The 15,756-nt window shown below is 29.4% G+C and overlaps 1 protein-coding gene across 1 annotated transcript in view; it reads right to left on the reverse strand.

Moving 5' to 3' along the window:
* Window positions 1-6,104, reverse strand: part of LOC105621032 (E3 ubiquitin-protein ligase mib1) — a 75,923-nt gene extending 69,819 nt beyond the window's left edge. The window contains exons 1-8 of the mRNA XM_012202508.1: window positions 6,003-6,104; window positions 5,202-5,549; window positions 4,922-5,122; window positions 4,701-4,820; window positions 4,280-4,609; window positions 4,048-4,195; window positions 3,694-3,935; window positions 3,407-3,604 (exon numbers count right to left, since the gene is read on the reverse strand). Coding sequence (XP_012057898.1) covers window positions 3,407-3,604; window positions 3,694-3,935; window positions 4,048-4,195; window positions 4,280-4,609; window positions 4,701-4,820; window positions 4,922-5,122; window positions 5,202-5,549; window positions 6,003-6,104 — 1,689 coding nt within the window. The remainder of the gene's footprint in view (window positions 1-3,406; window positions 3,605-3,693; window positions 3,936-4,047; window positions 4,196-4,279; window positions 4,610-4,700; window positions 4,821-4,921; window positions 5,123-5,201; window positions 5,550-6,002) is intronic.
* Window positions 6,105-15,756: the final 9,652 nt, after the last annotated feature.

A 15,756-nucleotide genomic window follows, 5' to 3' on the forward strand; every position in this document is an offset into this window, starting at 1 on the left:
TATATATATATATATATATATATATATATATATATATATATAATATTATTAGGACAAATAGATAATGTTTTAATAATCTCTTTCATTCTGATCTTCACGATAATTTTCAGATTGTCTTCTTTCAATCAGTTGTAAGAAAAAGAAAAGACGAACAATCAATATCAAAGATAAAAGCTTTACAGCTGGACCATCTCAATATTTTTCCTCGGATATCCCGAAATGAACAACGGAAGCCATAAGGATGACTAGCTCGATTTTAACGGCAGCAATGAAGGGTTGCTACACTCGCAGAGAATACCTACACACGTAGCAGCTCCAAAGACGTCCGGTATTTCGATTAGTCCGATCCTTCAACGAAGCAGACAGGATGATAGCGTGATCGCAAAAATTCTCCTCGTCCCTCCATTCCCTCTCTCCGCCCACGCCAGTATTGTCGGATCGACTTGTCGGAATTTCGCACACGTGCCGAACGCGAAAGTCTGCCTTTCTTGTCTGCTACATACGTACGTGATCGTTGAAATTGTATTTCTTCACGAGGAGTACGCTCGACGATGGCAACGCGGAAAAAAGTTTTCTTTTAAAAACTTTTGCGAGAGAGAATGAAATAAGATCGCAGAAGGATTATCGGCAGTTACTATAAAACAACAATTACATATAAATATTATAAACATCAAATAAGAACTATGATGCTTCAATTACAGTTTTGAGATCTCTATCTTTATGGAAAGATTTCATAAAAATAAACTAAATAATAAAACTTTTTAAGAGCTCCGTGTTTCAACAACAAATAATTTTTTATCAAGAAGTTTTCTTATTGCTTTTAAAAAGAGCAATTATGCAAATGTCGACTGTAAATGTGGAATAAGAGCGTAACTGAGAAGAAACAGACATGAATCGTAATTTCGCGAGCGCTAATGCAAGCATATTTTCACGAGTCTTATGCCTGATAAAATATATGAACGGTATTTCATGACGGTCGCAATACACCCTGGCATCGCGTAAAAACACCGTTGATTTACATTTACTGTTAATTTATACCATTTTGTGCGGTGATTATGAAAATGAGAAGGCTATTGCCTAACTTTCTTAATTACTTCTGTAAACTGTTGGCGGAAGAAAAAGCTTTTGCAATAATTTAATGTAATTACTTATATGCACTTTTCTAACGAACTCTTCAAACAAATTTCTATATCTTTATAAAGTAATGTTTATAGAAACGTTACTTAATATTTAAAAAATTATGTATTTCTAAATTTAAAAAATTAGTGAAAAATTAGGAAATCATTTTAGAATGTTCTAAGATAATTTTAGAAAAAATGTAAAATAAATAGAAAAAATAATCGTCAATAAATGCCGAACACGTAAATGTTGTTTATCACAGAAAACGTTTCCTAGTTGTCTTCAGGTTTCGAATTGTTTCGAAGGGAAATAGGGATCCGCAGTGTTATACCCCATTGCTAGAGGACCAAATATACATAGCGCATCTTGATTATGCGCAACACGTATTCTCAAACACAATCCCGCGACACTCGTAACGCAGGTGGAATTCGAGGCTTCCTCGAGGCAGATAACTGAATTAATTAAGTCTCCTGCAAATGAGGAGATACTCGTGTAACAAAGGTGAATTAACACTAATTCACATTCGCACATCCGGCACTCGTGCGCAAATATCGCACAAATATCAAAAAACAACAAGATGTAGTCAATATAAAATTATGAAAGCAAAATATGTTACACTTTGCGTAATATATCTAAACAATAAAATGAATATCAAACAAAAGGAAAATAAATCAAATGTATTACGACCACGGATGTGAAGATGAAAAAATATGGTGTATATCAATGCTTTAAGTAAGCATTTGCAATATCAATAAACATTCACACAGTTGATTGTTTAACGTGAGGAGGATTCACAAGCATCTCTGATGTTATCAATAATAAAATACAGCGTATCCGAGAATCCTACAAATTCTGCTCTCAAATATCGGCAAGAAGAGTAATATATATGCTGATATACTCTGATTGAAATCTTCTTCCTTCTTCAACACTATTCACTTTTTTCCTTTTATTCTTCGCAACCCTTCTCTTCTTCGTTTTATTTTTCTTACCCTTGTTATGTCTCCTTCCCATCTCAAATTTTCTTTATTTTGAGTAAGTCGCGTTTACGGTGCCGTTACATATTCGACTTATGAAAAATATTTTCACGAAAAGAAAGAAAGATATATATTTATCTTTCCAATGTGTGTATATATATATATATATCACATTATATGATACAAATTTATAAATAGAATATACCCAATTAAAAAGCTGCTTCGTAAAAATGCTTCTTTTTTTTCTTTCTCTTACTTTTTAAATTTAATAATTATTGTATAAATAATACAAAATTGCAAAAAAATTTTTTTTTAATTCAAAAGAATTCCCTTTGTAAAATATAAAACTTCAGCAGATTTTTATGGAAATAGAAAACTTAATTCGTCATAGATTACAATATTAATATAATTTACAGTTAGCTATTAAATAATGAAATTACATACAAAAAGGATTGCACATCGGGTACAAAATGAGAGAAAGAAAACGAAACAAAATGTTAAAAGAGAGAGAAAAAAGGATTGTAGCAGGAGGTGTTCGTTTACGCAGTTTCAGACCGGCATAAATCATTGGAGGGCGGAATACCACAAATATATCATGTTCAGACAGTTCAAGAATAAAATAAACAACCCCTACCCCTTTTTCCTTTATCCTCCCTTGCGGCCCGCCACCGAAACCTCCGCCTATGGTTATATTTCACGAGATTTCATTCCAGTACAATCTCCTACAATAAACCCGCGGTTTTCTCTAAGTCGTTGATTTACTTCGTGACTATATAAACAGAATTGTTTTAAGCTTACGTTATCGTATCGGAGTTGATTCTATGCAATTCCTCTGATCGTAATTATTAATAAAATATTAATATGACGTTTATACATATAAAATATTTGCTACTATATATATATGGTATTATAAAAAAGCTTTTAAACAAGTGAATAAAAATATTATCTTGTTCATCATTATTAGAGCTATTTTCAACATTAAAATAATCTATTTATTATTAATAAATAATTACTATTAAATATAATTTAAATTATAATTATTTAAATTATATAAACTTATAACTCTTATTATAAAAATATAATAAGACTATTATTCGCGGAATCCTGTAGTTAAAATATTTTTTATTGCACAATATTCCAAAATATATCTAATACAGGGATAGTTTTTAATTCGTATAATATATAATAAAAACATTTAATAAGATATATACATATAGCATTCTGAAATTAATGCTAAAGAAATAAATGCTAAAGAAAATAAATGCTAAAGAATTTTTGCTAGTATAAAATAATAAATTGCATGCACAACTTACCTGTAAACTCGGATGGCAGCCTAATTCCAATAAAGTTCGCACAACACCGGCGTGTCCTTTATTAACTGCAATATGAAGAGCTGTCTGACGTCTTTTATTTCGAGCATTTAAATCAGCGCCGGCACCAGCGAGAAGCGCCATAACACCTGGCTCATCTCCAAAAGCAGCATGATGTACGGCTCTATCGCCATCTTTATCCTATTTTTTTTAAAAACACGAACATAAGTGAAAAAAATACAATCTAGTGTGTATTTATTATCTTCATGTGATTTGTAAAAAATACTTACTTCCATTTCTACATCTGCGCTATATCGAAGAAGTATTTTAATAACTTCTAAATGACCGTTTTGACTTGCAGCTTGCAAGGCGGTGTGGCCAGCAAATACACCGTTAACATCGGCTTCTGGCCTTTTTAAGCATTCTTCGCACTTAGTGGCGTCGCCATTTGCTGCAGTTTTTACTAATTCTTCATTGACATCACCAGAAACATGTGTCTCAAATAATTTCTTTAATAATGCTGATAATCGTTCTAGAAACCAAAACAATGCATAAGTTACTTCGTATAGTAAATTAGAAATATATAATAAAATTAAAATATATAATAAAACTAATTAATTAGTTCAGTAGTTTATTACACTTACCACCACTACTATTTCCTGGAACACTTCCATCGCTACTAGCAACTTTTGTAACAGCTTGAGGATTATATGTCCATGATGTACTACAGACTTCCACTTTTAAATCTCCATCATGATATATTTGTTGTACTCTACCTATCTTTCCTAAAGTCTACAAAAAGTCATTCAGAATAAGCATAAGATATAAAAACAAATAGAATTAAATTCAGCAGTTTTATTATTTTAAAATGCTTACTGGAGCCATTGCCTCAGCCCATTCCCCATGACCACGTTGGAGAAATTTAATTTTTTCTATATCGTGACATATTTGAACTAAATCTCCAACAGCAAATGTCTGATTGTCAGAACTCGAACTAGTAACAGGGACAGGTATCTGGACTTTGGTGAGTACAGCAGGATTGAAAGTCCATCGATTACCACTTGGATATGAGACAACAATGTCATGATCTTCATCGATACCGACAACTGTTCCTGTAGTGCCGAGACATTCAAACATGCCATCTGTCCAACCTCCATGGCCATGTTGTAGAGATTGTACAATTTCTAACTCTAAATCGACATTAACCTATAAATATAAAAAATAATTATAATTTTTACATTGTTTTACGTTGTATGCTCCTTTTTTTTACATAACGGACACATCGTGAACTATTTACCTGATCACCAATTTGCAAACCATGAGGTCCTGTCCGACCTGGACCTTGTTCACCTAACAATGGCAAATGATCTCTATATACCGTTTGTCCTTTTGCATCACTGACCACTTTTAAATCAGCCTAAAATAAAAAGAACATAATATATTATAATAAAAAGTAATTTTTATATAAAGCGTTTAAAACTATCTTTAATATAAAGCAATTAATATTGTAATATTAACCATTCCTTCAAAGCCGACTCTATACAAATTTTTAGCACCATTATCCCAAATAACGTAAGCCGCTGAACGTGGACTAGCCGCAGACCAGTCTTGTATTTCATTAACTTTTCCTCGACGGCCATTTCCACCATCCTGATCTTCCCATTGCCAGTCCACGCCTCGTACAACTCTTGCACCAGGAAATATACCACGAATTCCAATCTATATTAAAGTATTAATTAACAAAACATGATGTAACAAGTAATTTTCAAATAATAAAATTAAGAACCATGATTTATACCTTTTTGCTTTTCCTACGAGGCTCTAGTAAAACTCTTTCACTTCCTGGTGTAGCAATACGAAAAAATCTATGACGTAGATGATGTTTATCTCCATGATAACAAATGGAACAAAGATCATAGTTGCCACATTCAGCACATTTCCACCTAATACCAAAAATAGGCTGCTGACGACAAGTATCACACATTGTACCATCATGTTTCACTCCTGTTGGTGCAGAATCCAGAATACGCAGATCAAAGGCTCCAGAGCATCGATAATTGGCTGCTGTGCCATTATCCCAAACAACCACAACCTCTTCTGGTGATTCAAAATTTCTCACAGTACCCACATGACCTTCTCCGCCATCCTTTTAAATGAAATTGAAAAACAATAATTAAAATATCCTTTAAATCTGTTACTAATACAAGGAAATTTCTTGACAATATGGCAATCGTTACTAGTAAAATATACATGATTAAAAATGAAGATGTTACTTCTATTTTTGTACAATGATCAGCCTATTAAAAATCACGTACATTGATATATATTATTGTAAACTCTAATAGTAATTTAAGTAAGTATGCAACAAATCTATAATTCAATTAAATATAAATGTTACATGACATAAACAACAATCGGAGTAACCTTGCAGCGAATTAAATTAGTTTTTTACGAGCGCAATTTTCTGAAAAAAATTATTGAGCTATTATTGCAGAAAACAGAAAATGTGGGAGTATTTATTGCTATTAATCTTGCGAATGAAAAACATCGCGTTGTCTCAAACAAATCGCGTTTAACGCACTTAACCTCTCAACCTAACCTGTTTTCCCCATTTCCATTCCGGTCCACGAATCACTCGGGCGCCGACACCTTCCATCATAAATCGCGTCGTACGAGTACCTGTACTCGCACCGGCCTCCATCGTTCGTTGACAACGGTTCCTTCGCGTATCTTGCTCGAAAATCACAGAACACAATGTCTTTTCCCTACGCGAACACCGAAAGAAAATACCACTTTGACTGACTTCAACAATGCGTCAAAACACTTGTTGCCAACGTGTGTTCGTCTAGGAACATAACCCTCGGCCGCCCGGTGTTCGTGATACCAATTTAGAACGTTTTCATATAATTACGCGTCTCGCTGCTGCATTTATTTTGTAGAAATGTACGTTTATATATTCGTCTTTTTGTTTCTAACATAAAATAGTTCGGTATGTCCGTCCAATGCTTAAATTTTCGTGCGAAATTGTTCATGCGGCCGGCTCGCCACAGAAATATAGAATTTGTTTCCTGATATTGGCAACCCTAAATCCGGAACTTTAGATGGATGAAATATTAAACAACTTATGAATGTATAAGCAGAAAGAAACCTCGAGCGGATTTCGACGATAACAGGAAAGAGATCATGCTGGCCTTTTCCATCGAAATCACCCGTACACTACCGCCAGTACATCCATTTTCAGTTTAGGAACTACATGATTACATACATTTTCTGATACTATCGATAAAATCGTATCATCGAAAATAGACATGGTTCATCTCTGTAATACATCCTCAGGACAGAAGCGTGTCGACTATAATTACTAGTATATGTCAAAGTCTCTATAATTACTAGCATTATAGAGACTTTTAATAAATTCAATATCTTCTAAACATTGTCCATTTAAGGCATAATTTAACAAAAACAAACTATAGAGGCCCTCCACCATCCCTATCAATTTTATCGGTCCCTTTTTTTTTATATTCACCCATAAAACAAACAAGATACAAATAAATTTAGCAGTCCGTTTTTGCAGGTAAATAGTATCTTAAGTTATCTTTAATTTATTTTTTTATTTTTATGTCTAATTATTTTATTGTATTTCGCTAATGAAATTGCAATAACTTTTTAAATATTATTCTTTATTGTATTATCTAATTTAAATAAAAGGAGAATTATTTTAAAATTATTTTAAAATTTTATATAAATTTACTTTTGCTAAGATCTTTAGAGAACACATATAATTAATTTTAGAGAATATATATAATTACTTTAGAGAATACATAATTATTTTATAGAAATATTTTATAGAATTATTTTATAGATAATTTTATATAATATTATTTTATAGAATATATAATTATTCAAATCATTTTATTTAACAATCATTTTTAAATCATTACCAAATAAAATGATATAAAAACAAGCAAAAAAAGGTTAATTTTACACAAGAAAAAAAAATATTTACCACAAGATTGCCCGTGCCTGATGCTTCTCTCAGATCTCCTCCTCTCAGAATAGAGTTGGCATCCTCTCGCACAGAACACTCACGTAAAACACTCGCGAATAATACACTATAATCGCGCGCGGACTATAACTTGAGTTCAATAACTTAAACGACACTCACTCCCGATGCAAACGCGCGACGCGACGAACCGGCTGCGGTTCGTTCATTTTCAAATAAATCGGCGGCGAGGGTAGGTATTAGCCTCCCCATCGTTGGATTTTTACGCAAAAAGAACGATTTTAATCAAGTATTTAAAAATTTATCTAGAAATATCATTCAGATAGATCCGAAAATTTTTTTATACTTGAGAAAAACCCTTCTTTTCGTGTAAATATCCTCTGAGTACTGAACCCTCCCACCATGTCAAGGTCGTGAGAGGGAAGATAATGTGAAAAATGTAATACATGTAGTTATTATTTATATTACTATGCAATTATTATACAACTTTTAGAAACGAATATCAAACACATGTCTGCAATTTGTCTGTTACAAAAATAAATTCAGAGCAGATAAAAGAGCAATAAATTGAACCTAAATGTTATCTATAAGATATGATTAGAGTCAAAGAAATGGGTTAGAGATTAATAAAAAAGAGAAACATTTCTTTTATTATCGATAAACAGTTTCAAAGTTACGTTTAATTTTTAAATAGATCATACGAAAGATGCAGAAAAACAAAAAATTAATTATTGAACTATATTAATTGTGAAAGCAGGAATTGCGTTATTTGCATGAGAGTTCATATTAACATTGCTTTTTTATAATTCGTGTGATACCATTCGTACAAATAGCCGTGTCGCGTGCCATTCTTCTTCACATTTCTTTTTGAAATACATATAATAATCGCAGAAAATGCTAGATTAATACGAAATGTATTTTATGAATATTCACATAATGTGATTACTAGTATGACTTAATTATTCATAATTAATTATTCATATAACATTTCGTATATATTTCGTTATATTTAACATTCTTCGCGATAAAATTTCACAAAGTGAAAAAGAGCTGCACGCGATGCGATTATCTTCTTGTACGAATTTCGGTAAGAAAATGACTGCTCGGTAATTAAAATACGCGTAACGTAAACATGATGCGCCGCTCCGTGCCATCCCCATCCCAAGGTCGCGCGCCAACCATTTAACTGCCGAAATATTAACGAAATATTAAATATTACGAAGTAAAATAATATATTCTTTACATTTTTAATGTTCTCCGATAAATGAAACAATTTCTTATATGTATCTAGTTTTAGCGACGCGAATCGTTTAATGTGTGCATTAATCATATTTATATCGTGATACACCAAGGAACATATTTGATGTTCATTTTATAATTTTATAATTTTAAATATTTATCAATCACAATGTGCTGACAAAAAGCAAGAAGTAAAAAAAGGTTTTTACTAGCGTAAAATAAATCTAAGAAATAAAAACCGTGCAATAAAATCTATTAACCCTTAGTACACTCCTTAGCTTTAGGCAACCTTACGTAATTCGCGTTCCTAGGTATCTAATTTTCATTAATTAATGCGACACGTCGATGGACGTAAAACACGTCCATCTCCCTCCGAGATCGCCGATCGAATGCCGAAGTGATCAACCATTGCGCGGCACGCTTCCCCATCCTGCAAGTAATATAGGATTGTGCCAGACATGCCACAAAGCAAAATGCAAAATATGCGGCGATACCCATTTGTTAAAATCATATCAAATACGAATAATTGAATAAACCGTAAATATTTTTCATACGCGACAGTTGGGCGAACAGCGCGGGGAGAGATCACGCGGCGAACAGGATGGGGGAACGTGCCGCGTGGCGCGGTGATTGACTACGTCATCACTTCGGCATTCGCTCGGCGAGTGCGGAGAGAGACGAATGTGTTTTACGAGTCGCTCCGGGTGTCGCATTAATTAATGAAAATCAAATACCTAGGAACGTGAATTACGTAAGGTTGCCTAAAACTAAGAGTTAATAAATTTATTGCATGGTTTTTATTTCTTAGATTATTATTCCACGCTAGTAAAAACCTCTTTTTACTTCTTGCTTTTTGTCAGCACATTGTAATTGATACGAAATATTTAAAATTATAAAATAAACGTCAAATATGTTCCTTGGTGTATCACAATATAATTATGATATCATGATTAAATGACTCGCGTCGCTAAAATTAGATACATATAAGAAATTATTTCATTTATCGGAGAACATTAAAAATGTAAAGAATATATTATTTTACTCCGTAATACGCGTTAATATTTCGTCAGTTAGACGGTCGGCGTGCGACCTTGGGGAGGAGATGGCACAGGGTGGCGCGTCATGTTTACGTTACGCGTAGTTACTGAGCAGTCATTCTCTTATCAAGATTCGTACAAGTAGATAGTTGTCTCTTTTTCACATTACTTTGTGAAATCTTATCGCGAAGAATGCCAAATGTAATATGAAACGTTGTATTTTATGAATAATTAATCATACTAGTAATCATATTATGTGAATATTCATAAAATACAACATTTCGTATGACATCTAGTATTTTTAGCGATTATTGTATGTTTCAAAAAGAAATATGAAGAAAAACGGCTACTTGTCTGTACAAACGTATCACACGAGTTATAAAAAAGCAATGTTAGTATGAATACTCTCATGCAAATAATGCAATTCTTGCTTTTACAATTAATGTAATTTAATAATGTAATTAATTTTTTGTTTTTTTGCATCTTTAGTTATACGATCCGTTTAAAAATTAAACGTAACTTTGAAAGTATTTATCGATAATAAAAGAAATGTTTCTCTTTTTTATTAATCTCTAACCCATTTCATTGACTCTAATCATTTTACATATATCTTACATATATCATCTATAAATAAAAGGTTCAATTTATTTCATAATGAATTTATTTCATAATGATAACTAATTGCAGACGTTTGATATTCTTTTCTAAAAGTTAACCGATTGCATAGTAATAATTGCATAGTAATATAGATAATAACTACATGTATTACATTTTTCATATTATTTTCTCTCTCACGGGTACAATTGTGGTGGAAGGGCTCGGTATCCAGAGAATATTTACATGAAAAAAACGGTTTTTCTTAAATAAATTTTCTAAAAATTTTCGGATCTATCTGAATGATATTTCTAGATAAATTTTTAGGTACTTGAGTAAAATCCTTCTCTTCGTGTAAAAATCCAATGAGGAAACTAACGTATCCTCGTCGCCAATTTACTTGAAAATAAATGAACCGCAGCCAGTTCGTCGCGTCGCGCGTTTGAGAGTGCCGTTTAAGTTATCGGATTCAAGTTATAGTCCGCGCGCGATTATAGTGTATTATTCGCGAGTGTTTTACGCGAGTGTCCTGTGCGAGAGGATGTCAACCTTATTCTGAGAGAAGGTGGAAATCTGGGAGAGATATCAGGCACCGGCAGAGCACCCTTAAGGTAAATATTATTTTTTACTTATGTATCATCTGTATTCTTTTTCTTTTAAATTTATTCTTCAGTAGTTTCATTTTAATAATTTAAAAATAATAATTAGAATAAAAGGATTATTTTAAAATTATTTTGAAACTTTATAAACATGTATTTTTAAGAAAATATATAATTGTTTTTATAAATATATTATAACTGAATGGTGAATTAAAAAATTCAATGCTTATAAAAATTATATTATTTTGAATATTATATGATTTTATTTTCAAGAGAACTTTGTAAATATTTTTTGAAATATTGATTGATTTTTTTTTACTCTGTTTTAATTTGAATTTCTTATTCTTTTTGTTACAGAATCACCGTTGCTGATATAATTCCACTGTTGCGCATCGGATTTGTGAGTGGTAAATTAATGTTTTTATTGGGATAACGGATATGTGGTAATTTTATTAATTACGTATCTATAGATGCATATGCATCAATTTATTAAATATATATAAATATACTGTTCGTATAGCATTCCATACATCCGTTGCCTTAAAATAAATGAGTAATAACAGATTGGGATAAACTTGATCCTGGATATCTCTTTATTATATGGAATTTATTGTGCACTGTTAAATTTATAATGTCATGTTACTCAGTAAAAAATTTTTCATACATGAATAAACATGTATATACGAAATATGTCCATACATCTTTTATATGTTCATACATCTTTTTTCTTTTATAAAATTACTTTTTAATGTAACAGAAATAATAATAGTAATGTGAATAAAAATAATTAAAGGGTTAATTTTCGTATTGGAAAAATGTAATAAAAATTGCTCAAACACAATTATTATAATATATATGCATAATTTTATATATAATTATACATAAGTAATTTTTTTACATTTATTCAAACTTGATTTTTTAAAAAACAAATAGTATAAAAATTATTCTTTTAATTATTTTTAATATTTTCACATTACTATTTCTATTATACTAAAAATTATTACTATTTCTATTTCTATTATACTAAAAAATAATTTTACAAAAAAGAGAGAGGGATGTATGAACATGTTGAACATATTTCATATATGATTATATATGTGTTTATGGATATTTATGTATATTTATACATATTTATACATGATTCATGCATTTATTTATGCATGAAAAATTTTTTACCGGAACATTTTAAATTATTTCTAATTATTATTAAATTTAGTTCAAATTTTGTGTACTAATTGTAAATTCATATGTGTTAATGTAAACGCTTTGTTATTAAGTAATTACAAAAATATAATTAAAAAATAGGTTTTTTCGATGATCATTTTTTACATTAAAATAATCTTGGAAGTTAAAACGAAAGAGGATAAAATATTTGTATTTTTGAAATATATGAAATACGAGAAATTAAAAAATATAAAGCTTATATAAAATAATAATTAGAATATATGAAATTATTTTCTATAGCTATCGTTATATAGAAAAATGTTTATTACAGTTTAATAAATATTGTTTTCTTATTTTTCCTATCTATCTTATTCTCAAATATTCATTCAGAATTAAGTTTTATATAAGTTAGTACAGAAAAGCAATATCTATACACTACATACATAGTACATATACCTATAATATGAATTGTTTTCTAAGAAATTTCTTCTTTCTTCACATTTATTTGTATACGTCTTATTAATGAAATGATAACAAAAATTGTAATATAATTTATTAATCTCGCTTTTCTGTAAAAGACATTTTACGTTTATTAATTATTATTATTTATCTCAATGCACTTCCAGTTTAATCTTTTTATAACTTATTCATATGTAGTAACTGGATTTTGTACCGGCAGTAACATGATGTAAGATCTAATACATTTTATCAAAAAATATAAGAATTTTATCTTATAACTATTTTAAAATCGCGTTCAGAGTTTTGTATGACTTAAAATACTTTATTTTGAAATAATAAATTATTCAAAAAAATTATTTGAATAATATACAAAAATGATTTGAATAATATACAAGGGATATATTTATTGAAATGAAGAAAAATTGTCTCTTTCGAATCTTACATCATTCATCTGTATTTCTCATTTCCACATGTTTTGAGATGAGATTCAATAACGAATCGTTCGAATCGTTAAAAATACGTATATATAGGTTTTGAATTTTATCGGATGATAATCGATTTAGTAATTTTCAATCATTTATTTTTAAATAAGTCTTTTTAATTATATTATAAAATTTACATTAAACAATTTAATTTAGTTTCATAATATTTGAGACTCTTGAAATAAAAAAACTTTATTGACATGAAGATTTTTTTAAAATTTAGATTTATATTTAGTCGAATATTTTATATTTTTGATTTTGAATAAACGCGAATAGAAAATAAACACGAAATTTATTCGTATTTTAATAGAATTGTTATTATTATTATTATTAATGATATGATGAATGATGAATAATATGGTTAATGAATGATGAATTATTTATGTTAATATTTAATCTATTTTATTAATATGATGGCCTCTTCGCGACGCGTTCGTATTCCGCGCATCATGTAAAAACGTAAAGTCTTACGCTTATTGCCGGCGATATTAGTCGACAGCGAAAAGGAGTATTTCTCCTTGTTGTCGATTTTTGGCTTATGAAGCCAGAATGTTGGCCAGGAGCAATGAAAGATTAGTTCAATCTGGCTAGAAGAAAGAAAAGAATCTCTTTATGAGCCCAGTGAGCAGAATGTCTAAAATTGACGCATAAGACAATTTTAAGATATCTTTCAGAATTCTTTATGAAATATATTTCTTAAAGAATTCTTAAAGATATCTTAAAGTTATGTTAAGTCTTATGCGTCAATTTTAGATTCTGCTTATTGAGAGGTAGGTGCGACACCAATCTAGTAAATTTGTAAAAGATAAACTGAATATTCGGGAGGGTAATTTACTTGCAAATTGCGAGTTCTTATATTTTTTAAGAGTTATTTAAAATACAAAAAACTAACAAATAACAGGACTAATGAAAGACAGCGCGGTGCAAGTTTGACTGATTAAAAAAAAATCTACAAAACTTGCGCTTAATTATCCGCGCTGACACTTATTAGCCCTATTATTTATTAATTTTTTTTTGCATTTTAAAGATTGAAGAAGCTTGTTTTAATTATATTATTGCTTATTGCTTATTTATTATTAATATGATCGCGATTAAGTTATCCCAGTGTTTATTTATATGCGATAGGATATATGAGTAGACATTAGCTGCGTTTAGTAGAGAAAGCTGCTTTGCAAATGTTGTAAAATTCTTCTATGTGTATTGGTTTGTACATTTAAATCCACAAGGAACCAAAAGCAAGAACCAATTATATTGAAGAATTTTACAATCGAAGATCTTTCTCTGAATATCATTAACGTATATTATATATTCGCGGTGTTGCACATTTATGAAATAATGTAGGTAGGAATACACGAGTGAAGGTAGGTATCCGCGAATAGGCATGAATAAATGAAAATGCGGATAGGACAATAAGTATAGACGATAAGTAGAGACTATGTAAATAGGATGATAGAAGTATAGACAGGTAGGACTAAACACGTCATATGTACACACTTGATAATTAGAAATGAGGGATTAAAAATTGAATAAAATTTTAAATTAAAAGTTTTAATTTAAATATTAAATTAAAAGTAAATTTTAAGTTTTATTTAATTATCAGAATCCGTTTCAATTATCGAATATAAAATTATCGAATATAAACTAAATTAATTTCATATTTTATTAAACTTTCAGCTGAAATTAAACTTTTTTATAATTCTATACACAAATGCATACACAAATTATGCAACGCTTTAATATTGTAATTAACTTTATTGTAAATAAATGTATGTATAATAATATTAAATACATAATATAAAATTTATATAAACTGTCCAGATGCTATAATCATATTTACTTTTGTAATTTGCACAACAATTTCCAGGAAAAAAATGTTATATATATGAACATATTTTATATATAATGATATATAATTGTATATAAAATATGTCATTTTTTTATACGATTATGTATAATTTTATATAATTATATAATTTTATATAATTTTATATAATTATATATAAAACATTTTTTTCCGGATTAGTTATACATTTACTGGAATATATATATCCGTATTGAATACCTATTCAATTTGATTGAATATCTATTCAATACAATAAATAGTATTTATCTTGTCATAAAAAAATATTTCATAAAAATTGTTGCATGATTGATGTAAATTATACAAAATCGACGAAACATATAATAACATAAAAAAACAAAAATTGTTTATTGATTAATAAATTTGATAATTTAAATTAAACATTTTTTTATTTAGATTTTATTTTGTATATCAATTTTTTATTTAGATTTTATTTTGTATATCAATAAGTCATTAATAATTTAATTAAGTAACTTCTTATTAAAAATTTGATATTTAGAATAATCATCATTTTTTCTTTGTATTTAATACAAATTTATTAAATAACTCATAAAGATTGGAGCTTTGACTGAAGCAATGGTTAAATATTAACTCTTACTTGCTTTTCAATATTTACATTTTTAACATTATAAAATTACGAGTATATTTTAGTGAACAATTTATTATATGCAAAGGCATCATATCGCTATCTCTCGCATCAAATGGATGCTAACTGATTACGTAATTTGTACCGATGGAAAGTCGAAATTATTTTCATCGTGGAGAATTATTTCTCATCGCTTTTCGTGAAGTTTATTCGTGAAGTCTAGTTTGGTGTCTCTTCGAAGATTCTTATGCAGGATTGTAATTAATTTCGGGTTTTCTTATCTGCAATTACTGGTAATAACAATTTTGTTAATGATAATTGCTATATAT

The sequence above is a fragment of the Atta cephalotes genome (assembly GCF_000143395.1).
Source record: "Atta cephalotes unplaced genomic scaffold scaffold00031, whole genome shotgun sequence".
Taxonomy (NCBI): Eukaryota; Metazoa; Arthropoda; class Insecta; order Hymenoptera; family Formicidae; genus Atta; species Atta cephalotes.